Source organism: Delphinus delphis, chromosome 15 (genome assembly GCF_949987515.2).
Source record: "Delphinus delphis chromosome 15, mDelDel1.2, whole genome shotgun sequence".
NCBI lineage: Eukaryota > Metazoa > Chordata > Mammalia > Artiodactyla > Delphinidae > Delphinus > Delphinus delphis.
The window spans coordinates 42,287,140-42,313,235 of record NC_082697.1 but is presented as its reverse complement, the minus strand read 5'-3'; the positions used below and the strand labels follow the sequence as shown (position 1 = coordinate 42,313,235).

General features: G+C 40.6%; 1 protein-coding gene across 1 annotated transcript in view; it reads right to left on the bottom strand.

Moving 5' to 3' along the window:
* Positions 1 to 26,096, bottom strand: part of MACROD2 (mono-ADP ribosylhydrolase 2) — a 1,989,932-nt gene that overhangs the window by 13,819 nt on the left and 1,950,017 nt on the right. The window contains exons 16-17 of the mRNA XM_060031258.1: positions 6,231 to 6,308; positions 3,111 to 3,175 (exon numbers count right to left, since the gene is read on the bottom strand). Of these exons, the coding sequence (XP_059887241.1) occupies positions 3,114 to 3,175; positions 6,231 to 6,308 (140 nt within the window). The 3' untranslated portion in view covers positions 3,111 to 3,113. The remainder of the gene's footprint in view (positions 1 to 3,110; positions 3,176 to 6,230; positions 6,309 to 26,096) is intronic.

The window sequence follows — 26,096 nt, the reverse complement described above, 5'->3', positions numbered from 1 at the left end:
CCTTCTGGCTTGTAGAGTTTCTGCTGAGAAATCAGCTGTTAACCTTATGGGAGTTCCCTTGTATGTTATTTGTCGTTTTTCCCTTGCTGCTTTCAATAATTTTTCTTTGCCTTTAATTTTTGCCCGTTTGATTATTATGTGTCTCGGCGTGTTTCTTCTTGGGTTTATCCTGTATGGGACTCTCATGGCTATTTCCTTTCCCATGTTACGGAAGTTTTTGAATATAATCTTTGCAAATATTTTCTCGGTTCCTTTCTCTCTCTCTTCTCCTTCTGGGACCCCTATAATGCGAATGTTGTTGCGTTTAATGTTGTCCCAGAGGTCTCTTAGGCTGTCTCATTTCTTTTCATTCTTTTCTTCTTTATTCTGTTCCACAGCAGTGAATTCCACCATTCTGTCTTCTAGGTCACTTATCCGTTCTTCTGCCTCAGTTATTCTGCTATTGATTCCTTGTAGTGTAGTTTTTCTTCATTTCAGTTATTGTATTGTTCATCTCTGTTTGTCCTTTAATTCTTCTAGGTCTTTGTTAAACATTTCTTGCATCTTCATCTTTGCCTCCATTGTTTTTCTGAGGTCCTGGATCATCTTCCCTATCATTATTCTGAATTCTTTTACTGGAAGGTTGCCTATCTCCACTTCATTTCATTGTTTTTCTGGGGTTCTATCTTGTTCCTTCATCTGGTACATAGCCCTCTGCCTTTTCATCTTGTCTATCTTTCTGTAAATGTGGTTTTTGTTCCACATGCTGCAGGATTGTAGTTCTTCTTGCTTCTGCCCTCTGGTGGATGAGGCTAAGAGGCTTGTGCAAGTTTCCTGATGGGAGGGACTGGTAGTGGGTAGAGCTGACTGTTTCTCTGGTGGGCAGAGCTCAGTAAAACTTTATTCTGCTTGACTGCTGATGGGTGGGGCTGGGTTCCCTCCCTGTTGGTTGTTTGGCCTGAGGCAATGCAACACTTGAACCTACCTGGGCTCTTTGGTGGGGCTAATGACACTCTGGGAGGGTTCATGCCAAGGAGTACTTCCCAGAACTTCTGCTGCCAGTGTCTTTTCCCCACAGTGAGCCACAGCCACCCCCTGCCTCTGCAGGAGACCCTCCAACACTAGCAGATAGGTCTGGTTCAATCTCCTATGGGGTTACTGCTCCTTCCACTGGGTCCTGATGCACACGCTACTTTGTGTGTGCCCTCCAAGAGTGGAGTCTCTGTTTCCCCCAGTCCTGTCAAAGTCCCGCAATCAAATCCCGCTAGCCTTCAAAGTCTGATTCTCTAGGAATTCCTCCTCCTGTTGCCAGACCCCCAGGTTGGGAAGCCTGACACAGGGCTCAGAACCTTCACTCCAGTGGGTGGACTTCTGGTATAAGTGTTCTCCAGTCTGTGAGTCATCCACCCAGCAGTTATGGGATTTGATTTTACTGTGATTGTGCCTCTCCCACCGTCTCATTGTGGCTTCTCCTTTGTCTTTGGATGTGGGGTATCTTTTTTGGTGAGTTCCAGTGTCTTCCTGTCAATGATTGTCCAGCAGCTAGTTGTGATTCTGGTGTTCTCGCAAGAGGGAGTGAGAGCACGTCCTTCTACTCCACCATCTTGGCTCAGGACCTCATCAGGAATTAATTAACTGATAAATATAATTTATAATTTTATCACTTTCTGAAATATACTTCTAAGTTTTTTTTCCAGAAAAAAATCTTTTCTCTTCTGCTATGACCTACATGTTGATAAAGTATACCTTTGTAGACAAAGATGAAACATTTATCTTTTTCTCTTTACCTGATCCTTCTAGTATTTGGCTTCTCCAGCTAGCTCTCCTGTGGACTTGATGGTTTATTGCAACCAGATTACTACTAGTTATACTAATCATAATAATTTGTGTTTTTTTGCTTCCAAATGCTGGTCCAATTTATGACCATGGAGAAGCACTGTGAATGAAAAATATTGCCTGTCATATTCTGTCGCTCCATGGTAAGTCGTCAGCCACCCCTAATGGTGCACCCCCAGGGGACTCAGGATGGGAAAGAACAGGATATTGGCCCCAGATAGCTAAGCTGCACATCAAAGGAATGATTCCAAAGAGCCCAGATTCTTGCATCTTCCCATAAGTAGAAAAGGGCTAAATTCATTAACTTGAGATAGCTGGTTTTCTTTAATTAACAGTAATCTTTTCATGTTCCAACTACCTGGTCTTGGTTGTAAAACTCCTATAGTTCCTGCTTCCCCCCTTACCTCTTCAGAGCAGTCCTGACGAGCTATCCTAGGCTTGAAGTCCTCAGAAGGTCCACCAAATAAAACATAATTCTCAACTTTTAGGTTGTGCTTTTTTTTTTTCAGTCGACAGAGGCAACCGTATCAACATATTTGTGTCTTGCCCTGGATGATGCACAATTCGTTTATCCCATAGTTTGTTTTTCACAGCTTAGTATTTTAAGCTAGGAATCAGAATAGCTAGGCTGGCTTCTTTTCTTTAATTCTTCTCTCCAGCCCTCAAGATACAGAAAAGTGTTACAGGTTGGTCTGGAAAAACTCGTAATCATCATCTGACCCCATTTATGTTCCCGTGGAATTCCGTGAGGCTCCTTCAACTCCACAAACCTTGGTGTAGAGGTGCAGGTCCACAGGTAGTGGTGTGAGAGGACGGGACATAAGGCGGGCTTCTATCAGCCCAAATACACTCAAATTCCTTTCACATTCTCCAGGGCAAAGTTTAGTGTTAGGCTTCAAAACAGATATACTAAACAACTCAGCAGGTAACTTCTGGAAAAGCAATGCTTCAGAATCAGCTTGGGGTTGCTGAAATAATTTGATCACTCCAGGAAGCCAGGAGGTGAGATGCATGGAAAATTTTTTTTCTTGTTATCAAAGCTCAGAAAACCAGGGTATTGCATGATCTGGATGTGCTGTAGCTTATCTTTTTCCTTTAAAGATGGTAAGTTTCTTACAATATGTTATTTGGTATAAATATTTTAAAAGTTTAGTCTGAAGCTAAACTTTTAAACGTTTAAAAGTTCTATCCATGGGACTGGATAGAACTGAGGGGAATCCAACATGCCTCTTACAAACAGTTTCTATGGCTGGCCCATTTAATCAATTGAAAATCTTGTAACAGAGGCAACTTACCTATTAATCTTCTTGCTGACTCTCTGTTGGGTCATTTACACTGTCAACCTGATTATTCATTTCAACTGGAACCAGAAAGGAAAACAAAAAGGTTAAAGATTTGTTAAACCCAAATCTCTTAAACATATTAAAATGGCCTGTGAATTGTTACATTCTTGATTTCCTAGCTTATACTTCTTTCAGTTTGTTTTCATTCATTCAAGATTTGGGGGCCACTCTTATAGATTTTTACTGGTGGGGGAATGGGGAGGGCAGAGTTGCTTCTTTACTAAACTGTAGGAGCTGAGTTGTCATTTCATACCAGAGTTTTGGGTTGATATTTTGTGTGTATTTATTACCATCCTTAGGTAAATTCAAAGGCCTTAATAGATGTCTATGAAAATAAAGAGGAAACAAAGCAAACCAGATCATCGACGTGCAGAGAGGTAAGCAGCTTCCTCTAAAACAGCAATGCCAGTAGGCCTGCTTGGTTTGCCAGGTCTTCAATTTTGAAATTCAGAACTGACACTGTAAACTTGCCAGTGGGTGCACTGGCAGTGGACACCATGAAATAGAAAAGCAAAACAACTAACCAGATCGCACAGCAATGATAAAACGTGTGCTTTTACTCTACGGTGTGTTCTTTGTAAGCATTTGCATACAAATAGCACACAGAATTCATTACTACCATTGTCCAGGAGCCCAGAGCAGGCATAGCAGACACTGGAAATTCTCAAGGGTCAGTAGGTTTAATTAGATTGGTATTTTTAAAGCATCAAAGCCCATATTATAAACTGCAAGACTTATACAGATGAACAATGGCTAGGCCAAACATAACAATAGAATTCTGACTTCAAACCTTTGGAGCAAGCAGCTCAGAATGGTCAGGACTTGGTCAGTGACTGCCAGCTTCCCTGTATTTTACTCCATGCTCCCAACACAGGACCAGCCGGGGAAAGCCAAATATGTTCCCAAACCAATCAGCCACTTCTAGTTAGCCCAAGTGCAGCTTCCCCTTACCAGCAACCTCCAATCAAGGATGCCTGAAGTCTTCCCTCTTGTTAGAAGTTCCCCACTTCCCTCCCTGCCTTTGAGCTGGCCAGACACAAGTGATGATGGCTGCGTGGCACCCATGCTTTGGTAGCTCTGAATAAGTAACCTCTGTTCTCATTTGGATAGTCTTCATTTGTTGGAACAAAAGCAACAATCCAAATCTATTTTACTTTTTTTTTTTTTTTTGCGGTACGCGGGCCTCTCACTGTTGTGGCCTCTCCCGTTGCGGAGCACAGGCTCCAGATGCGCAGGCTCAGCGGCCATGGCTCACGGGCCCAGCCGCTCCGCGGCATGTGGGATCTTCCCGGACCGGGGCACGAACCCGTGTCCCCTGCATCGGCAGGCGGACTCTCAACCACTGCACCACCAGGAAAGCCCGAAATCTCTTTTACTTTAATCAAGTTTTCATGTTCAAGAAAAACAGTGGCAGGTGCTGGATCTCACATTCCAAAGAGACTTGAAAGAGGGAATGACATTGGATGGCAGCCCACCCAACTCTCTCTCAAGGAGGTCTCTTTGTTCCTCCTGCAAACTACCCTTGGTTTCTAATGATGTGTGAGCCCATTCTTTACCCCAGGTATAAACTGGCCAATTACAGGAAGTGTACCTCTAAAAAAAAGAATAATGTATGCACTTTCTATCCTGGTCTACAAAAATATGGGTGAGTGTTCCTTTTCTGTTCCTTCCTCCAACCCACGGGTCCCTAGTTCCAAAACCTAATAAGTGTTAGTATGAAAAGCATTTCATGATCAAATAAGTTTGGGAAAAGCAATGTTAAATGATGTTAAGAAGTTTCTTTACAGCTGAGACTTTGGAGAGCCTGGAATGTGCATGGCAAATCTCCAAGATTTCCCACATTTATCTCCCTTTTATTCATTGAGCATTGCATGGACCTCGTATTCTTTGGAACATGCTTTGCAGAGAACTAGTTAAGAACCGTGCCTATAGTGTCACAACAAGGCTGGGGAAGGTTTCATTCAACCGAGCATCACCAACATGGGGTGGCTTTTAATGGAATGAATCTGGGGTTTGACAATATTATTCCCCTAGATAAAGCATGCCCAGGGGTTAAAAAAAAAATTAGTTTTTTTGGGTGTATGATAGGCTTAAAGATGTATTGTAGAACATGGGGAATATAGCCAATATTTTGTAATAACTGTAAATGGAAAGTGACCTTTAAAAAATTGTATAAATTTTTTTAAAAAATTTAAAAAGTACTTAATTAAAAAATCAGTTGGTACAGAAGGGCTTATAATTAAGGGAGGCAATTAGGTGAGGGCAAGCCTTGTAGCAGGGTGGAATGCATGGTATAGGAAACCATTTAAAACCACCAAGTAACTTCTACCAGTGGCTGAAATTTTCCCAAGATCATTATCAACTCAAAGTAATTGGCTTTGTTTTCCTGGCTAAAATAACCCAAACAACAATATATATATATATAAACAGTTGATCACTGAACAATAATTCTGGTTCTCTTAAGCTCTGTGGGCAAGTGGAATTAAATATTTAGAAATCATGTGTGCTCAAATAGTTGTTTTTCTAAATGATGATATTTCAAAGGGCTTCCAGTATCATTGTGCAGGGGCAAGGCTATAATATTCCTGAGGCTCACAATTTCTAGATGCCTTCAAAGTAAGATGTGACTAAAAAAAGGTTTTTGTAAATTTATTTATAAAGTACTTTTAAAGACTCACTGTGTTTTTGGCCAAGCCATCTGATGTGTGATACAGTGAGGTGAAGTGATGAAGGTCCAAGAATAACCTTAGCCCAAACTCAAGCCAGGGCTCCTCTGAATGCTGAGTGTTTGCTGAGTGTTTCCATAAGGTTCACCCGCTAGACTTCAGTTTAGCCTTGGAATGACCCACTGTTTCCTTGGTGTTGGGAAGTAAGATTCAACTGAGGCACATGCTGTTTTTTTCAAAAGGCTGCCAATTTTGTTAGTTCCCAGTAGAAAATGGTTTTTGAACTTTACCTTGTTCAAACTGAATACGTTGACTCATAGAATAGACAGCTCTCTTAATCCTAGATTACACAGAGAAAATGTGCCAGATTTGTAGTTTGTGTGACTCAAATAGCTCAGAAACTTACCATCAGGACTTGTAGAATTTTCTGTGTCACCAGAGCCTTCGCTTTTCACAGGAACTCTAGGTGTGTCCTCGCCTTGCGCTGAAAAAGAAGATAGTCCTTGATTAATAGAGAATTAGAACAGCCTGACTGCCAATTGTTCTGTCACCCTCCATTGCCCTCTTAAGTTTAAAAATACTCCTGGGATTGAACTTCTTTTGCAGAAAAGCTTAAAGGAGCAAGTAGTAGGTTGAGTTGCTTGAATACTTTAGTGCTGTCATATTCTAAATTCTCTCTAATTTGTGAGATAATCACATACATACATGCACAATGTCTCAAATTAGAAAGCTGGTAGCATGAAAGCGGCAAAACTTGGTTTAATCAGAACAACCCACAATTTGAATTTGGGGAAATTTGTGTGTGAGTTTATGTAGCTTAAACTTGGAAGAGAATGAAAAAAGAAAACCTGTTTTGCCTCAGGCATGCCTGAAAGCTGAAAGATTCATTCTCCTGGCAGTGAAGTTTAAACACAAATGAATGGCTCAGTTGCTCCCCTAGAAGACCTCAGATGCCGCCATTTTGGATCGTTGAGAATCCCATCTTTAGTTAATTTCTGTTGTAATTGTTCTCTATTTACAGTTTCATAAGGCTTGTCATCACTTGCTGTGGCTGAAGCTATATAACATGCCTAAATGTAGTTGTAAGGAGACTGTTTTTCTTGATCCAATATTTGTACATATAGAAAAAATGATCACTATACTCGAGTTAACATCCATATTTCTTATTGTGAGAAAATTTACAGATAGTCAAAAGGACAATAATCTCTTACTTCTTAGTTAAATATCTATTATGTTTTCACAGCTTGAAGAGCCAGGGCATTTGAAAATACAAAGAAAGTACTAGATGAGTCCATAACTTAAACAAAAGATTAAATTCAGTTTCATTACATGAATGCCTATTGAGTCCAGACTAGGTTCAATTTGACCTCTCTGTTAGGGTGAAGCAAGGCTAGGAAAGATCCAGTGTATAATCTCTTCAAAGAAAGATACCTTTAACTTGTACTCTTGGTAATGATTTACTGAAGCTGAGAATCAAGAAGTAAGGTGACTAATCTTTGAGCCTGGGTGGATGGAAGGTCAGTACTTGACAATATATAAAACAAACAAAGTGAAGGGAGGTGAAGAGGGTCATTTAAGTGGAGATGCCAAACAAGTTTTGCATCTAATGCTGAGGAAGAAAACTGAGAATTAGACATGTGGGAATTTGGGAGATGTCCATGTAGAATAATGTTATATTGTTGATGACATGACAGTGGATGAGAAAAGTCAGGAAGGGGATAACATAAGGAAACATGACTCGTGGATACCCAAGTCCTACAAGAACAACATGAAAGTGACTGTGCCCATGAGTTCTTTTAGGTTGGGAAAACGGAAACAAAACTTGAAACTTCCAGCTGGACTTAACCATGTCATATCTTTTGTCACTCTGTCAATTCTAGAAAATAGACCATTTTCCAATTGCTCATCAACACGTTCCTTACAGACACAATTACAGAAGAAACTACTGATGGAGTTATCTAAGCTTGGGAGCAGGAAGTTAGTATGCCTCAAAACAGAAGTAGTTAGAAAAAATGGAACTATTTGACTTTATATAAACACAAACTTATGGGTGGAAAAGCTACCATAAGAAGTGTTTAAAAAAAGAAATATTACCAGTTGAGGAAAATTATTTATACCTTTTTTCATAGACAAAGGGTAATAAAGTACTTCTAAACATAAACAAGATTGACAATTGGATAGAAAATTGAGCAAGAAATCTAACAGAAAGTTAATTAAAAAATAAGAATGGCCTGTAGTTGTGTGAAAATGTGATTCACTTTGCTACTAACGAAAAAAAATGCAAGTTAAGATTACACTGAGAGAGAGGGCTTCTCTGGTGGTGCAGCGTTTAAGAAGCTGCCTGCTAATGCAGGGGACACAGGTTCAAGCCCTGGTCTGGGAAGATCCCACATGCCACGGAGCAACTAAGCCCGTGTGCCACAACTACTGAGCCTGCGCTCTAGAGTCCACAAGCCACTACTAAAGCCTGCACGCCTAGAGCCCGTGCTCCACAACAAAAGAAGCCAGTGCAATGAGAAGCCTGCACACCACAACTAGAGAAGGGGATTTCTGCCTAAAGTAGACTATCATACTGTAGAATAACACTCCCACCAAGAACAGCTAGAAACATTGAACAGATTATTTGAGGAAATTAAGGCACTAGAGAGCCATTAATGCAGCAGAAGCTGGAGGAGGTGAAAAATGGTGAACCTGACATTCCACATACAAAGAAGTTTAACAGAGCCTTCAGATGTTTTTTAATGAGATTTGGGGGGAGAGAGGAAAAACTTACAGGTCAGGGCCCACCAAAGAAGAGGTGCGCTGATAAGTACCTTGAGTTTTCTGTGGGTTATACTTGGGGGGCAATGAACTTGAAATAGACCAGTTCTTAAAAAAAATTGAAGGCCTACTTTTAATCAATTTAATCTCTGATTCGATTTCAGTGCTCTACTCAATCCTACCAGCCTTTCAGAAACAAAAATAAATCCTCTCTGGAAGAAGATAAGGCCACCCAGAGGCTCAAGTTATCTCTACAATTTTTCGCACATAGTGTCTAGCATTCAATAAAAAATTACCGGTCATTCCTGAGGAACAAGAATGGATCACTGAAAACCAAGACAATAAGACAATATATAGAGACATGTTAGAGATCTATTTGTAGATACAACTTTAAAATATGGTTACTGTGTTTAAGAATTGGGTGACAAGAGGGAGAATTCCCATGGCAAAGAAGTTAACTGGACTAGATGCTAAAAAAAAGTCAGATGTAAATTCTAGAACTGAAAATTATATAATGAAGTTTAGAATTCAATAGGTGGATTTGGTGGCAATTAGACACAGCTGAAGAAGGAATTTACAAACTGAAAGCTAAGTTAGAAAATATAAAGGTAAAATACAGATGAAAAGACATATGAGATAGGGTGTATCCTATAAGTAATGGGGCAAAAGCAGTATTTTAAAAGATAATGGCTGATAATTTCCCAAACTGAATGGAAAATATCAAGCTATTGCTTTAAGAGTATTATGATACCCAAGCAAAATTAATGCAATGCAAATCTTATTCAGGCCAATCAGTGTAAACTTGCAGAAAATCAAGGTTAAAGAAAAAATATATATTTAGGAGTAAAGACCCATTAACTTCAAAATAGCAACAATAGGAATTATAGATGACATCTCAATAAAAATCATGGAATCCAGAGACAATGTAATGATATCTTCAAAGCACTTAAAGAAAATATCACTAACGTAAAATTTCATACCTAGCAAAATCTTCTTTCAAACTTCCAATTTGAAATAAAAAAATTTCAGGGAAAAAACAGAATTTGTTCAGGGGGAAAAACAGTAGACCTACACTGAAGAATTTTCACTATATGAAAATATAAATTCCAGGTAGCTTATAGAACTAAATTTGAAAGGTAACATGGAAAAAGACCTTTATATCATGAGGCAAAAATTTCTTACACAGTTACAAAGCACTGACCATTAGGCAAAAGACTAATAATATGGAAAACATTTAAATTAGCATCATTATTTTATCGAAACACACCATTAAGAGAGTGCAAAGTAAACCAGAGTAGAAGATATTTGCCATTTGTGTGTGTGTACATATATATATATATATATGTATATATACACACAAACACACATATATATAATATGTATCTCACTTACAAAGGACTCTTGTACTAATACATAAAGAAAACAATATAACATAGAAAAGACAAGGAACCCAACAGAAAATGGGCAAGACACAGACATGTCATAAAAGAGAATATCCTGGCTGGTCACTTAATTTCTTCAATGACTTTTACCAAATCTCACAGTATTTAAAAGCCTCAGCTTTTTCACTATAAAAATAACTATAAAATGTTCTAACTCCTTGGACACCATCAGAACTTATTAAAATACAACATAATTGTTATATTTCATAACATGATTACTATGGAAGGAAAGTTAATTGACCTAACACGATTTAATCAGTACTTCTTTGACTTTCTCCTTGGTGTCATTGTTTGTGATGGGATCTAGGGTACCTGTAGCTGATTCTTCCAGGAAATCTCTTTCAAAGTCATTACTCTCAATGGTAATAACCCTGGTGATATTACTATAGAGATACCGCTCTGACATCTCAGAGAACTTTCTAGCTAATAGACAGGATGCTAGTCAATATAATAATGCTCAATGAAAATGAAGGAGCATACAAAACACTTTTAAGAGCTGGGCGAGAGAGGAAAAAAGAAGTTGAAGAAAGCAAAACCCAAAAGGCAACTCAGACAGTAAATATTTAAGTTGTTTGCCTTACGTTTTGTCTTTTCAACCTCATTATTTTAAAATATAGTACATTGTTTGAGAAATCTCAGGTTATGCCACCATATTGGCACAGATTAGCATGAGATGTAATGGCAGGTTTTGAGATCCATGACAGAGATGAACAGAGAAATCATAGTTGTAGCTCTATATATTGCCATGTTCTTGAGCAGAGGTCTCTTAGATCTGCTTTTCAAGACCCTAATGGTATGTTTGGTAGACATTATTCATTTAATATCATGAGTGTGCATGATACATGCGCATGTGGTATGAATATATGACTATGTATGTGTGCAATGGCGTGCTTATGTGAATATGCATGTGTATATGTGTATGCATGTGCAAGTGTGTGTGTGTGTGGTGTATTTGGAAAGAGGGAGAGAAGAACGACAGATACTTATTACTCTGATGTGTGTGGAACTGTTACTATCCTAACGGTTTCTCCCCTGCTGGGCAATGCATCTCAGTGCCCCAGAGAAATGATGCCATTTCACACAGACAATAGAATCTGATCAAAACAAAAATTGCCTCTACAGCCTATTTATTTCAGTTTGCCTGTCCTTCCCTCATTTTGATTGCTGCTGCTTGGAACACAAATGAGGTACATTTCAGGGCTCCTAGCAGGAGATAAAAGATGCTGAAATAGAAAGAGTCTGGGACAGACAGTACCATTTTCATTTTCAATTACCAACCTCAACTGTCCTCTTCAAAGCCTTGATTATGATAACCTTTTGTAGGTTAGTTGCATTACATAAAAAATAATAAAATGAAGCAAGTCTCATCACAAAGAAAAGATACTGAAATGCATATAGAATACAATTAACCAGATTTTAAAATACATAAACATGGAGAGAAGTTAGAAGATTCTCCAAGTTTTTCTTTTGAGATTTGTGTTGACAAACTCCATGCAACAAATAGAATTACAAATAATTATTTCTCAGAATGTGTAGTTGCATAGGTATCATGACAGCTATAGAAAGCAGGGCCTGTCTGGATTCAATTGTATTGAATTAAAGTGTGTTGAACCAAAGCAAGCATTCTTGAACCATCTTGACTTTTGCCATATCTGTGTTCCAACTTTATTATTAATGTAATGGATTAGGCAATTGTTTCAAAAGGCTCACTTCCTGTCTTCCACCCCTACAGGAGTTGACTTGACTGTTCCCTGACATTGGGCTTGGTCATGGAATTTGCTTTGGCTCATGGAATATTAGCAAAAGTGAGTCAAACAGAGGCTTGAAATGCATTTGTACAGTTGGGGTTTGCCCTCTTGTGCTCCTGCCTTTTGCCCCAAGAAGAACATGCTTTAGGCAGCAGCTGATCTAAGGAGGATAAGACCTGAACTCAACTCACAGCCTGACATCCTTCCTGGCCCAGACTAGATGTGGTTGATCCTCTCTGAACAAAAGAATGGATGATCGTTGTTCTAAGCCTCTGAAATTGAAGATGGCTTGTTACGCAGCATTACTGTGGTGACAACTAATAATGTTTTTAATTGACTCAGGCCTAACACTGCTTCTTAATTTTGTCCCATAGCAATCACAGCTATAAAACTGTGAGCTTAATTTGTGCCTACTTTTTTCACACATGATAATAAATATGTGTGAATAAATAATAAATATGTTAATTTTGATATCACCTAAAATCATCTATAGAGCTGATAGGGATAGAGTAGGATACTTAAATAGTTAGTTGAAAAATCCCACTAGGGGTTTAAAGACAGAGGGAATTTTAAGGGAGTTTGGGAGACTATTGTAAGCTAATGACCACTCAAGAAAAGAATCTAGTAACCTAGCAACAATCTACACTACCTTGAAGGAAGACCAAGCACATTCAAGTGCAAGGCACTCTCAAGCCACAAATCCTGATAGTTAAAAATACAAGACAATAGATATGGGGTCTGAATCTTGTTACATGAAGTCAGGGAGTAAATGGTCCTTGAAGAGTTGCATTTCTGCATGTAGTCAAGACACGAATATAAGTGAAAGGGGAAAGGAACTAGGTGAAAGGGGACATTATACTGAAACCTGAGATGAATTGCCATATTTTAGTATATGTCATCACCCTTTTGCTAATATACATATGATTAAAATAGCTCAATGACAATCCCGGTCAGACCACATAGGGTCAAAGAAGGCACTAATGATGTAAACCTTGACATCTCCCCAAAAATGAGGGAGAAGGTGGTCTTCCCCCACCTCCCCTCTGATTATAAAAATGTAGCCCTCTTTGTTCTCAGGGCTGCACTCCCTTGCCTGCCCGCTTATATCTCTCACAAGTGTCCTATGCTAATAAACTCATTCTTTGCCTATCACTTTGCCTCACGCTGAATTCTTTCTGCATCGAGACTAAGGAACATGAGCTTCAGTAAGTCCTGACACCAGGTGAGCGGTTTCAATGAAAAGACAATGCGTTTGAGTCCCCTCCTAGTCAGGGATCCTGGGTTCAAGTTCCAGTCTGACTTTTGGCTGGGTTGGAGCCCCATCCGAGAAGGAGTGTGGTTTCAGGGCAACAAATGGTATCTGTATGAAATTTTGAGAAATGCCAAGTTGATGTATACAGATGAGACGTCCCTTAACAGGCTAAACTCTGTTGCCTTCACAGTGGTACTAAAATGGAAGAAAACTGGTCGCAGAGTTTAAGGCGTTTGTCACATATATTTAACTTCCAAGCTCAAATGGAGAAAAGCCATTATTCCACATGCATAAACATCAATTTATGTTCTTTTTAAGCAACTGATTGTTAGGGGAGATGAGCTCCATTAGACCTTACTTTATCCTAGAGTGCCAAGCTCGCTTTCTAGGTGTAGAATCCAAGTGCAAGTAAAACTAAAGGAGATCAAAGACCAACTTACGGAGCAAGAACAGAGTGTCAGTGAGAAGACAGGACTTGAAGAGAAGTTGAGTCTTTGTATTGTTATACTTCCCCACAAACTGCTCTCTACAATCAAGGCACCAACACTATGTAAAATGATTGTAAAAGTCAGTGATGCGACTCCTCTTAGTGATGTGGTTCCAACAGCGATAAACTAAAATACATTTAACCTCAAGAAAAAAATTCCAATCCTTGGTAATGGCATGGGCTTATGCATTTACGCAGCTGCTTCAGTAGCAACCAGGTTTCTTATCCAGGTGTTTTGTGATAATATGTAAGGGTGCAAAGGATAAACACTACGCCTAGGAAAATTCATCCAAAGTGAAGGGAGGCAAAATAGACCAGACAGCATTTAACAGAGATTACTACCCACCTTCTCTACAACAAATGACACGCAACAACCCTAAAGTCCAGCCTCTACAAATTCCTTCTCTCCTTTGAATACGCCTTTGTTTTGCTTTTTGTAACTCCCTTTTCTGTTACTCATGACAGACACTGAACCTCAGGACTGTCCATTTCTGGCCACCTTTGTGGGAAGCTCAACATCAGTGAAAGGGGATGGAGTGTAGCTCTCTGGAGTTGGACACAGCTGGTTTCAAATCCAAGCTCTGGCATCTCTAGTTGTGCGATCTTGGATAGGTCTCGTTCACATTCAGAGTCTCAGTTTTGTCACTTATACGTGGAGGTAATGATATCTCCCTCACAACATTTGAGGATCAAAAGAGATAAGGATTGACTATAATAAACGCTTGATTAATATTTTTTGGCTGAGAGAAACAAATTTAATATCTACTTCTTGATGTCTCTTAATCAAGGATATTTAAGCATAAAAACTTAGCTGAATCACTTCTCCGTATCATTCAAGAATTTATCACATTTTTCCTCCTCTTTGGTATTATTCATTCATTCATCCAGCCAGCCAGCATATATATTGAGTCCGTGCTACGTATAAACCTTAATGAAAAGAACTGAATGGAGTAGAAGACTGGCTTAGCTGGATTAATAAATCTCAGAGAATAATACTGTTCTACAGTGTATTTTTCTTTTATTATTACCTCTTAACATGCAGGGTGTTGAGATTCCTCCTTCCTTCCTTCCTCACTTCCTTCCTAATATCTTTCCTCACTTCCTCCCTCCCTCCCTTCCTCTCTTCTGTCATTTATTTTAATATTTTACCAATTTTTCTATTTGATTGCTCATTTTTTTCTTACTGAATTTTTTTTGAGTTTTTAAAAAAATTTTATTGGAGTATAGTTGATTTTAAAATGTTGTGTTTCTACCACACAGCAACGTATATTCACCCTCTTTTAGATTCTTTTCCCATATAGGTCACTTAAAAAACAATATCTAAAGATTTTAGAAGAAAGCGTAGTAAAATTGATTTAATGTATCTTAAAGAAAATCAAAAGAAGGCAATCCAGGAGAAAATATCTGCAACGTGTTTGACAGAGGGTTAATTTTCTTAATTTATGAAGACTACATGAAAGTCAATAAGGTCATTACTACAGGGTGAGCATGTGACACACACATTAGCAAGCTACTCCTTTGGCACATTGTCTGTGGAAGCGTTTTCTTTGGGGGGGTAAAGTGGTCACAGCATCAACCACATTCATTGTGCTGGATTCCTCAGCAAGTGTGTCCCATGCCCAGCCCAGGCCACCACTTTGTCGGTACTGTTGCCTGTCACAGTGGGGGCTATCCTTGGGGTTGGATAGTTTTTTTCAATTCAACGTGAGCCTTGCAACTCGTTTTTGCTCTAAGAGCAAAAAAGTCAGCTTGGGCTTCGCTATTCTCTTTGCTGTTTTCTCTCTCAGCCTCCAAAGCAGAAGGTGATAAACCCTATGCAAACCCTACACAGACCCCTCAGGGAATGAAGGGGGCTCCTCTTTCAAGGGGGCTTCATCTGGGACTTTCCAGCACCTCCTCCTCTGCTTCCTGCTCACCCCCAAGATCTTGCCTTATTTATTTTCCCTTTTGCCCTCTATTTGGTGAAATTCCTATTGTTTTTTTTCCCTAGAGGTAATTAGATCCAGGAATTTGTTATTGGTCTGCCTTTCCTTTTCCATTTTCCTCCCAGCAAGAGATATTGAAATGGAGAATCACAGCTTATTTTCCTGTCTCTTTGGGGCAAGGCAGAATAAAGGTGTTCATGGCTGGCTTCATGTACTTGTGGAAATTTCCCTGGCCTGCTCTTCTCCCAGTTGGGAAAGTAAATGGTAGCTAGTAAGACCCTATTCAGGATTATTTCAGAGCCTGGTCGAGCTAGGGAGTAGGTTGGGGGTGACACCAGGCTCACGCCTTCCTTTTGCCATGGCTACCAGCTCGTTCTTTTTTTTTTTGCGGTAAGCGGGCCTCTCACTGTTGTGGCCTCTCCCGTTGCGGAGCACAGGCTCCGGACGCGCAGGCTCAGCAGCCATGGCTCACGGGCCCAGCTGCTCCACAGCATGTGGGATCCCCCCGGACCGGGGCAAGAACCCGCATCCCCTGCATCGGCAGGCGGACTCTCAACCGCTGCGCCACCAGGAAAGCCCAGCTTGTTCTTTTAATTACTGTTTTTATTTGTGTTGTTCGTTTGCTTGTTTTACTTATCTGCTTTCGTATCATTATGTTTGGGTGAGTGAGATTTGAAATGTGACTTCACATCACTAGCTTAAACCCAAGACCAGATGTGCAGACTCCTTTGATTTGTGGGATGGGGTATTCACTCCAGGTGTCTCACATACTTGGCCTTTGTCAACAGCTGGTTTTAGGAATATTTATCAAAGGATAGTTCTGATCAGACTTGAGGTTATGGACCAAATATTTGTGACCCTGCCCCCCCCCACCCCTGCCACAAGATTCATATGTTGAAGCCCCAAGTGGCAATGTGACTGTATTTGGAAATAGGGCCTTCATGGAGGTAATTAAAATTAAATGAGGTCACAATAGTGAGGCCCTAATCTGATAGGACTGTGGCTTTATAAGAAGAGAGCTCTCTCTCTCTCCCTTTGCCATATGAGGACACAGTGAGAAGGGGGCCACCTATAGGCCAGGAAGAGAGATTCTGCCATAAACCAAATCAGCCAGCACCTTGATTTGGACTTCTCAGCCTCCAGAGCTGTGAGAAAATAGACTTCTGTTGTTTAAGCCGCCCAGTCTATGGTATTTTTTTTATGGCAGCCTGAGCAGATGGGTATACTTGATTTACAATTAGTTCCTATTTCTTCGGGACAAAAGTACAATTGTAAGCCATCTGCCCCTCATCTAATCTATTTTCTCCCAAAGAACCTCAATCCTAAAGCTGCTCCTTGACCATCCTACTGGTGGTCATCACTTGTAGACACATGCCCTTGGCTCCCTCTCCAAAGTCAAAAAGGAATGACTATTCTCAATGGTGAAAAACTGAAAGCATTTCCTCTAAAATCAGGAAGAAGACAAGGATGTCCACTCTTGCCACTTAGTTTTGGAAGTTTTTCAACATAGTTTTGGAAGTCCTAGCCACAGCAATCAGAGAAGAAAACGAAATAAAATGAATCCAAATTGGAAAAGAAGAAGTAGAATTGTCATTGTTTGTAGATGACATGATACTATACATAGAAAATCCTAAAGATGCTACCAGAAAACTACTAGAGCTCATCAATGAGTTACAAAATTAATACACAGAAATCTCTTGCATTACTATACACTAACAGTGGAAGATCAGACAGAGAAATTAAGGAAACAATCCCGTCTACTATCACATCAAAAGGATAAAATACCTAGGAATAAACCTACCTAAGGAGGCAAAAGACCTGTACTCAGAAAACTATAAGATACTGATGAAAGAAATCAAAGATGACACAAACAGATGGAGAGATATACCATGTTCTTGGATTGGAAGAATCAATATTGCCAAAATGACAATATTATCCAAAGTAATCTACAGATTCAATGCAATCCCCATCTAATTACCAATAGCATTTTTCATAGAATTAGAAGAAAAAAATTACAGTTTTTAAGGAAATACAAAAGACCTTGAATAGCCAAAGCAAACTTGAGAAAGCAAAACAGAGCTGGGGGTATCAGGGTCCCTGACTTCAGACTATATTACAAAGCTACAGTAATCAAAACAGTATGGTACTGGCACAAAAACAGATATAGCTCAATGGAACAGGACAGAAAGTCCAGAGATAAACCCATGCACCATGGTCATGTAATCTATGACAAAGAAGGCAAGAATATACAGTGGAGAAAAGACAGTCTCTTCAATAAGTGGTGCTGGGAAAACTGGACAGCTACATGTAAAAGAATGAAATTAGAACATTCTCTAACACCATGAACAAAAATAAACTCAAAATGGAGTAAAGACCTAAATGTAAGACCAGATACTATAAAACTCTTATAGGAAAACATAGGCAAAACACCCTCTGGTGTAAATTGCAGCAAGATCTTTTTACAATCCACCTCCTAGAGTAATGAAAATAAAAGCAATAAACAAATGGGACCTAATGAAACTTAAAAGCTTTTGTACAGCAAAGGAAACCATAAACAAAACAAAAAGACGACCCACAGAATGGGAGAAAATATTTTCAAATGAAGCAACCAACAAGGGATTAATCTCCAAAGTATACAAACAGCTCATGCAGCTCAATATCAAAAAAACAAACAACTCAATCAAAAAATGGGCAGAAGGGGCTTCCCTGGTGGCGCAGTGGTTGAGAGTCCGCCTGCCGATGCAGGGGACACAGGTTCGTGCCCCAGTCCGGGAGGATCCCACATGCCGTGAAGCGGCTGGGCCCGTGAGCCATGGCCGCTGAGCCTGCGCGTCTGGAGCCTGTGCTCCACAATGGGAGAGGCCACAATAGTGAGAGGCCCGCATAGTGCAAAAAAAAAAAAAAAAAAAAAAGGGCAGAAGACCTAAATAGAAGTTTCTCCAAAGAAGATATACAGATGGCCAAAAAGCACATGAAAAGATGCTCAACGTCACTAATTATTAGAGATATGCAAATCAAAACTACAATGAGGTTATCACCTCACACTGGTCAGAATGGCCATCATCAAAAAATCTACAAACAGTAAATGCTGGGGAGGGTGTGGAGAAAAGGGAACCCTCCTACACTGTTGGTGGGAATGTAAATTGGTGTGGCCACTATTGAGAACAGTATGGAGGTTCCATAAAAACTAAAAATAGAGCTACCATATGATCCAGCAATCACACTCCTGGGCATATATCTGGAGAAAACCGTAATTCGAAAAGATACATGCACCCCAATGTCCACTGCAGCACAATTTACAATAGCTGAGACATGGAAGCAACCTAAATGTCCATCAAAGGATGAATGGATAAAGAAGTGGTATGTATATACAGTGGAAAATTGCTCAGCCATAAAAAAGAATGAAATAATGCCACTTGCAGTGACATGGATGGACCTAGAGACTGTCATATGAAGTGAAGTAAGTCAGACAGAGAAAGACAAATATATGATATCACTTACATGTGGAATCTAAAAAAATGGTACAAATTAACTTATTTACAAAACAGAAATAGAGTCACAGATGTAGAAAACAAACTTATGGTTACCAAGGGGGAAAGGGTGGCGGGAGGGATAAACTGGGAGACTGTGATTGACATATACACACTACTATTTATAAAACAGCTAACTAACAAGAACCTACTATTTAGCACACGGAACTCTACACAATGCTGTGTAATGACCTACATGGGAAAAGAATCTAAAAAAGAGTGGATATATGTATATGTATAGCTGAGTCACTTTGCTGTACCTCAGAAACTAACACAGCATTGTTAATCAACTATACTCCAAAAAAAATTAATTAAAAAAAAATGAATGACTAAGATGACAGGATCATACTGGTGGAAAATCTGCATGTTTCTGCAAGACACCCCTTCCATGGCAACACACCTCTTCATGTATTAATTGGGAATTTCTACCCTAATCAAAATCAGGGCTTCCCTGGTGGTGCAGTGGTTGAGAATCCGCCTGCCGATGCAGGGGACACGTGTTCGTGCCCCGGTCCGGGAAGATCCCACGTGCCGCGGAGCCTGCGCGTCCGGAGCCTGTGCTCCGCAACGGGAGAGGCCACAGCAGTGAGAGGCCCACATACCGCAAAAAAAAAAAAAAAAAAAAATCAGAAGCTGTCTTTAGTAGATAAAAGGCAGTGGCGGTAGCCAAAGGTGGGCATGAAATCCAGACATATGCATATACCTTTTCCTTTTATGTTTAACCGGACGATGTGCCTGCATACAGCCACTTTGAGAATGGTTTGGAAATTCATCACTAGTTATTGTCAGAATAGCCAGGCTATAGAGACCCAATATTTGGGAAGAAAACCCCCAAAACATATCCACCAGATACTTCAGTGTCTACTACATGCTGAGATAAAAATGGATGAGGCATACTGATGTCTTCCTGGACTTCACAAGCTAGCTGAGACGGGGGTGGGGGTGGGGGGTTGAGATTGAGAACATGGACCACCCACAAGCCACGTGTTATGGTATGAACTAGGAACTCTGGAGGCCCAGTGGAGAGTGAGTCACCTTTTTTGAGGGCTGGTGAAGAAAAATCTTGGAGAACAAGGAAATGACATTTAAGTTGGAGCTGGTTAGAGGAGTCAGTTTCAAATGTTTTGCATCCTTGCCAAGCATTGGGATAGGTAGAAATATCTCCTGTGTGTCAAAGATCTGGAGGACTCAGTTTCTTACATCTTCAACTGGACCACCTTAGGCCTGACCTGTTTTACTCCTCATCTCCCTTTGCTGGTTGTGCTGCCCCCATGGAACTCTAAAAGGCAGTTCCACCTCCTTTATGTAAGATCACAACCACTGAAGCCTTCCCAGGTGTTGCCACACTTGGCTTACCTGAGCTGGATTCCGATCACATTCTACACGGCTGGCTTTTCTTTCCCTTTTCCAGGCCCCAATTAAGCATCTAACTCTCATTCAGCCTCATAATGCAGTCCCAACACCCTCCAGGGCCTGGCAGGAATGAAGGCTACAAGTAGGCCCTTCTCAGCCGGGGGCCGCCAGGGCTGGTCTCAGATCAGGGTCTTTCCAGCAGGAACAATACAAACCGGGTGTCTCTCAAATGCCACCCCCCCCCCCCCCCCCCCCCCCCGCCAACCATCACACCCTCTTGGTGGCTCTTATTTCTCTACAGCGACCAGATAAGTCTACACAGCAGGGCCCTAGTGAGCACAGAGATAGGTTTTTTTTCCCACAGGAATCTCTTGATTCTTTTACTCTAATAGGGTTTTAACTATGTAAGGAGCCACAGTGGGGTAGCTTTGGGCTTTCAAATGATTCTTTATGTGGTATCTTTTATAAGGAAGGAAACTTGCTGCTGGAAATAACCCACACTGGATTCTTAGAAACTTCATCACACACTTAAGTCTCCTGAAAGAAGGTGCCTCTGACTGCTTGGGTTGAAATCCTGCGTGATTACATACACAGCTCTTTAGTCAAAGGATAATTTAGTCCTATACATTCTTAATTATAGATTCCTTAATTATTTCCACTAGATTTTGCCCTCATGGTATATTTTCCTAAATAGCACAATTTATTCAGAACATTTAATAAAATCTAGTGGGTCATCTTTGTGATGACCAAAGTACTAGAAATCAATACCCAGGAAGAAAGCTGTATAACTAGTAGATTTGCACAATAAATAACTAGTAGATTTACAGAAACACCGAAAGACAAACTATCAGAGGACCCTGATCTGGAAGTAAGTGCATTCAGTTCTGTTAAGGAAATTCCACTTCTAGTCTTAGACTCTCAATACCAATTCTCTCAGCTTCAAAGAAAAATGATAGATTTTTCTCCTACTAGGAGAAGTTTTCAAACACACCTGGCATTAAAGCAGAGCCCATTTTATATTTAGCTTTTCTTCAGAAAGCCCATTTCACAGATGCCTGGATCTTAATCTTTGAACTTCTTTGTATTTAATCATTTTTATGCCTTCTGAGAGTTTATCACTGCCAGAGCAAACACTTACACACACACACACACACACACACACACCCCCCCCCGAGAAAAGACTGTCTAGGCCACATTCATTAAACATGTAACTAAAACTGCTATTAAACTCAGTCAGATGCCTTTTACCAAAGAGAATTCTAAGTTACCTGCAAGAAATTGCTGTTATGTTTGCCAACCCCCTCTACCTAGGGGCTTTATTCCCCTCCTAGGTAATAGGCCTATCTTGTCTTTTGCTGTCTGAACCAGACTGCTTTGCCCAAGAAATAAAAAAAGATCTTTGACCATATTCCAGTCCAACAAAACCCTTCACAGGTGTGACGCTGGGCCCCAGAAAAGTGGCATGGCTGCCCCAGGCCATCTAGTGATGAAGTTGGGGCTGAAAATTCTTCCAAATTCACTCCTGGGCTATTTCCACTTCATCAATCTAGTGACAGTGGTGAGAGAGCCCTACAGAGGCAGGTGAAATGGGACTGGAATTTGGGAATGGCCTAGAATCTTCTTTCACAGGTCTGCTTGGTCAACTCTAATCCACTTGAAAGCAATGGACTTGAAGAATGTCTTCCATGTCCTTAGGATGGCTTGGGGGAGGGAGAGGAACACAGACCTATTCACAATGAAGAGAGTGAGTCCTGTCGAACGCCAGGGACTTCTGTGGTCAGCTGCAGCAGGCTCAGTGGGAATGGTGATATGCCAAAGTCTCGCCTCTGCAGGACCTGCAGGGCCCTGTAGCACAGACCATACTCCCCTGCCAGATATTTTAGAGTCAAAGCTTGGGGCTTTCATTCTCCTTTTGAAGATGGGTACATGCCATGGCCTCTTTAATCTGGAAAACCAGGTTACTGTCACTCTGAACCTCCTATTATGTGGTTAGAAGAGTATGATGGCTTGGTTTGGAGTCCATGGGAAAGCGTCTAACTATGAGGCAGAGTACATTTTCGTGGCTTGCTTGAGCACCAGAGGATCTGAGGGCTCAGCAGTAAAGTGGGTGATCCGTCAACAGAGGTTGGGTCTGTGATGATGTCACCCTCTGGGCTCCAGGGCTCTTCAGGTTTGTGCCGCAGTACCAGCCTCTGGGAGCTGACATGACTGGGTCGCTCAGTACTCTTCCTGCTTGCCCCTGGGTGCTGAACATCTGAACTCTCCCGTTGCTTCGTAGATTGATTGACTTCTGATGGCTGAATTTTGCTTTTGTCTTGACTGATGTCTCTATAGGCACCCTGGTCTCTCCCACAGTCATGAATCTCTTGCTTGTTTCAGAATTTTGACAACCGAGGGATTCCCTAGCCCTCTGTGTGGCTGCCTTTCTGCCTCTTTTCTCAGACTGTCATAGATACTCCTGCAGCTGTCAAGCTGCTTTCATTCTCTGTGTGGAAACAACGCCTCCAGCAAGAGAATGGGCTCTGACAGCACTAAATAATGGGCCTTGCACCTGCTTTATCTCTTGACTCTTAATCTCTTGTTCTAGGAGATAATTCAGGAAACTCTCCCATAATAGAAAAAATAACATCCAGACTTTTCCTTTCAGGCAAAGAAATCTTAATCCTTTTTTTGTTCATGTATTTTACCAAACTAGAGATCCTGTCACATCACCTCTTCAGCAAGATACAATTCACCTTTGAGGAGAAGGCAATCCAATTTTGATTTATTGATCTGAGGACACAATGCTTTTCTTAAAAAAAAAGAAAAAAAAAGTATAGACCCGTCTATGTGAGACTGTCAAATAAAAAAGCCTGAAGACCTGGCTTTTTAAAAGGGGAGATACCAACGGAGTTTGATTTCTTTCTTTTTACAGAACTATACAGACATTTTTGCTTGTAACATAATTTTTTTGAAAGTTCAAAATAACGCAGCTAGAGGTAGTAACATTTCCCCTGCCCCATGGTTTCCTTTGGGCAAATGGTAAGAGTATTTCTAAAGGCCACCCTCAAATTTCAGCTTTCTGTTCTGTTGCATTTAATTGGTTGCTATTTGGCTGCCTTCAATAGAATATTGATTATATGTGTGGCTGTAAACCTTGGAGGAAGAAAGAAGACAGGTTCTTATATACCAGTAAGTGTCCTCCATTATAAAGAGACATCTATTAGAGATGTGGAGGTGGTGCTGTGCTGGTGCTGGTGGTGTGTGTGTGTGCGTGCGTGCGTGCGTGCGTGTGTGTGTGTCAGGGGACAGAAAAGGAGTGCTCCTTAAGGTTTTATTAGGCAGGAAAGTGACAGTATCTGTTTTGCGGCTAAATTGTTACTACTGTGTTTCCCTGTTTCAAAGATACATTTTTTCCCCACGTTTTAACATCAGAGAAGTTGAGATGAATCGAATAATCAATGGCTCTACAATTGCTATCAACCTGGATTAAAGCCAGGTTCGATAGGATTTGCATCTGCTTGTTAGTCACTGGACAGCGTTACCAACCCCATATTAGTTTACTGTCCTGCTGCGATTTCTACGGACCGCACTGGGATATGAATTCAGGGCACAAACCGGTATAATTAGCATCAGCATGTGATTCAACTTTTTAAGAAAGACATTTTTTTAACCCTTCTTCCATCAATGCCAAAGGTCAGACACCCAAGCCTCCTAGCTTTTTGGATCAGCTATAGTTGGTGCCTGGGCCACCACCCCTGGGCCACCTCTGAGTCCCCCTGCAGCTGCACCAGACAGTAGCCCCGTGTCCTCCGACAGTTTGTCCCCTTGAATGCCTGCATCTCTCTGCTTCTCCACTGGCAGTGCCAGGGTAGCTTGTTCACCTCGGGACAGAACAGCCCAGCTGTCCTTTGCCAATGAAAGTCTGAGAACATTTGCTTACTAATTGCTCTTCACTAAAAAAATGCTGGGGATCTAACGCCCCCCAGGGCAGCCCTCAACCAACCAGGGAAGGGAGTCATTGGCTAACACTCAGCTTCCCTTGATTCTGAGGTGTGTTCTACATTGGTCTTCAAATTGGTCTTCAGAGGGACTGGGTCCATTTGTTCACAGTGTAACCGGCTCACGACCCATACTTTACTGGTTCCCTTCCCTTCCCTTCCCTCATTTCCCCTAGTGCTTCCTGGGGCCGTTTCCCAAATAAGCCACCTGCACGAAAGGTGTGACTTAGGATCTGCTCTCGGAGGAGCATAGACTAAAGCACTGTGCCCTATTTCTCCTTTACCCTCATCGGACGGTGTAGCTCTTTTTGCCCTATATTGAGTTCTCCATCTGGGGACTTTTTCTTTCTCGGTGAGACTGAATAGAAGAGTAATTCTTATAATTGAAGGGATCTTAATTTCAAGGACATACAATTGATGGAAAAATAAAACCCTGCTGGGATGACACAAACACATTGAAATTACAAAAATGAGTCATTAGCTTTTCTCCCCAGAATCAGTATAAAGTTTTAAATAGTTGGAAAGTGTTCTGTCCACCCTGATCCAATTAAACTAAGTTGGCACCTATATGGGTCATGGTATGGGTTTCAGGCCTCATCATATAGTTCTAAAAAATCATTATAGGAAATAATGGATATCAAGCAGTTTTATTCCAGTTGTAATTTTACTGTTATGTTTTTTAGGATTCTCATACCTGACGTGGAGGTTGATTAGCTGATGGTAGTAGCCCCAGTGGTCCACTTGAGTTTGTCCATGAACCATCTGCTCTGGACTCACCTGGAGATGACTACTAAATGCAGATTTCTAGGCTTCTTATCAAATACATTGAATAAGAATCTGTGGTTGGTGGGGCCTGGTAATCTACATTTTAATAAGCTTCCTCGATGACTTCTGTGTGCACAGAAGTTTGAGAATCATCTGCTTTTTGACTACTTTTCACTAAAATAGCATCTTTAAGGTTCCTGAACTTCTTCTAGTGTGTGTGCTTAATGCATTGACTACTAGAAATTTTATTCACAGCATAAAAGCTATAGCTAATATTTAAAAAAAGTGAAAACGAGCATTGGGAATAGCATTGTCTTGATAATGCGCCCTTTAAAAAAATGACCACATTCTACAATTCCAGACAGAAATTCTGGAAAAGCACATTATTCATTCATTCACTCATTTAGCAAATTTTTACTCAATACCTATAATTTGCTAGGTTATTTGATTACAAAGATGAATGAAACTCTACTCTAACTCAAAGGCAATGGCAGTGTAAAGGCCCATGGCATCAGGGTTGAAAGCATGAATTTCATGTGTGAATTCTGATTCTACTACTTATTTGCTGAATGATTCTGAGCATGTTATTTAAGCTCACTGTGACTCAGGTTTCTAATAAATATGTAAAACACAGAAAGTAACGCTTACCTCACAAATAGGTAATGCATATTATAAAGGACTTAGTGGAGTGTTTGGCTCATAGTAAATAATTATGTAAGCTCTAATTTGAGTGATAATAAAATGCACCATCTATCAGAGCAGGAGAAGACACAGGCAGTATGCACAGTGGTTACATGCCTTGGATTCTGCAGCCAAATTTGTGGGGTTTCAATCCTGGCTCTGCCACTTCCTAGCTGAGTGACTCCGGGCAAGTGATGCCTCTTCCCCTCTGTTCCCCCTGCACAACTCTGCTTTGTCTCTTTGACTTTCTCATGCCTTCTTCCTCAATAAACTTTTGCTCCTAACTCCATCTAGGTGTCTACTTCATGAAGGATGCAACTGACACAGCTGGTCTTTAGGTGTGCTTTGG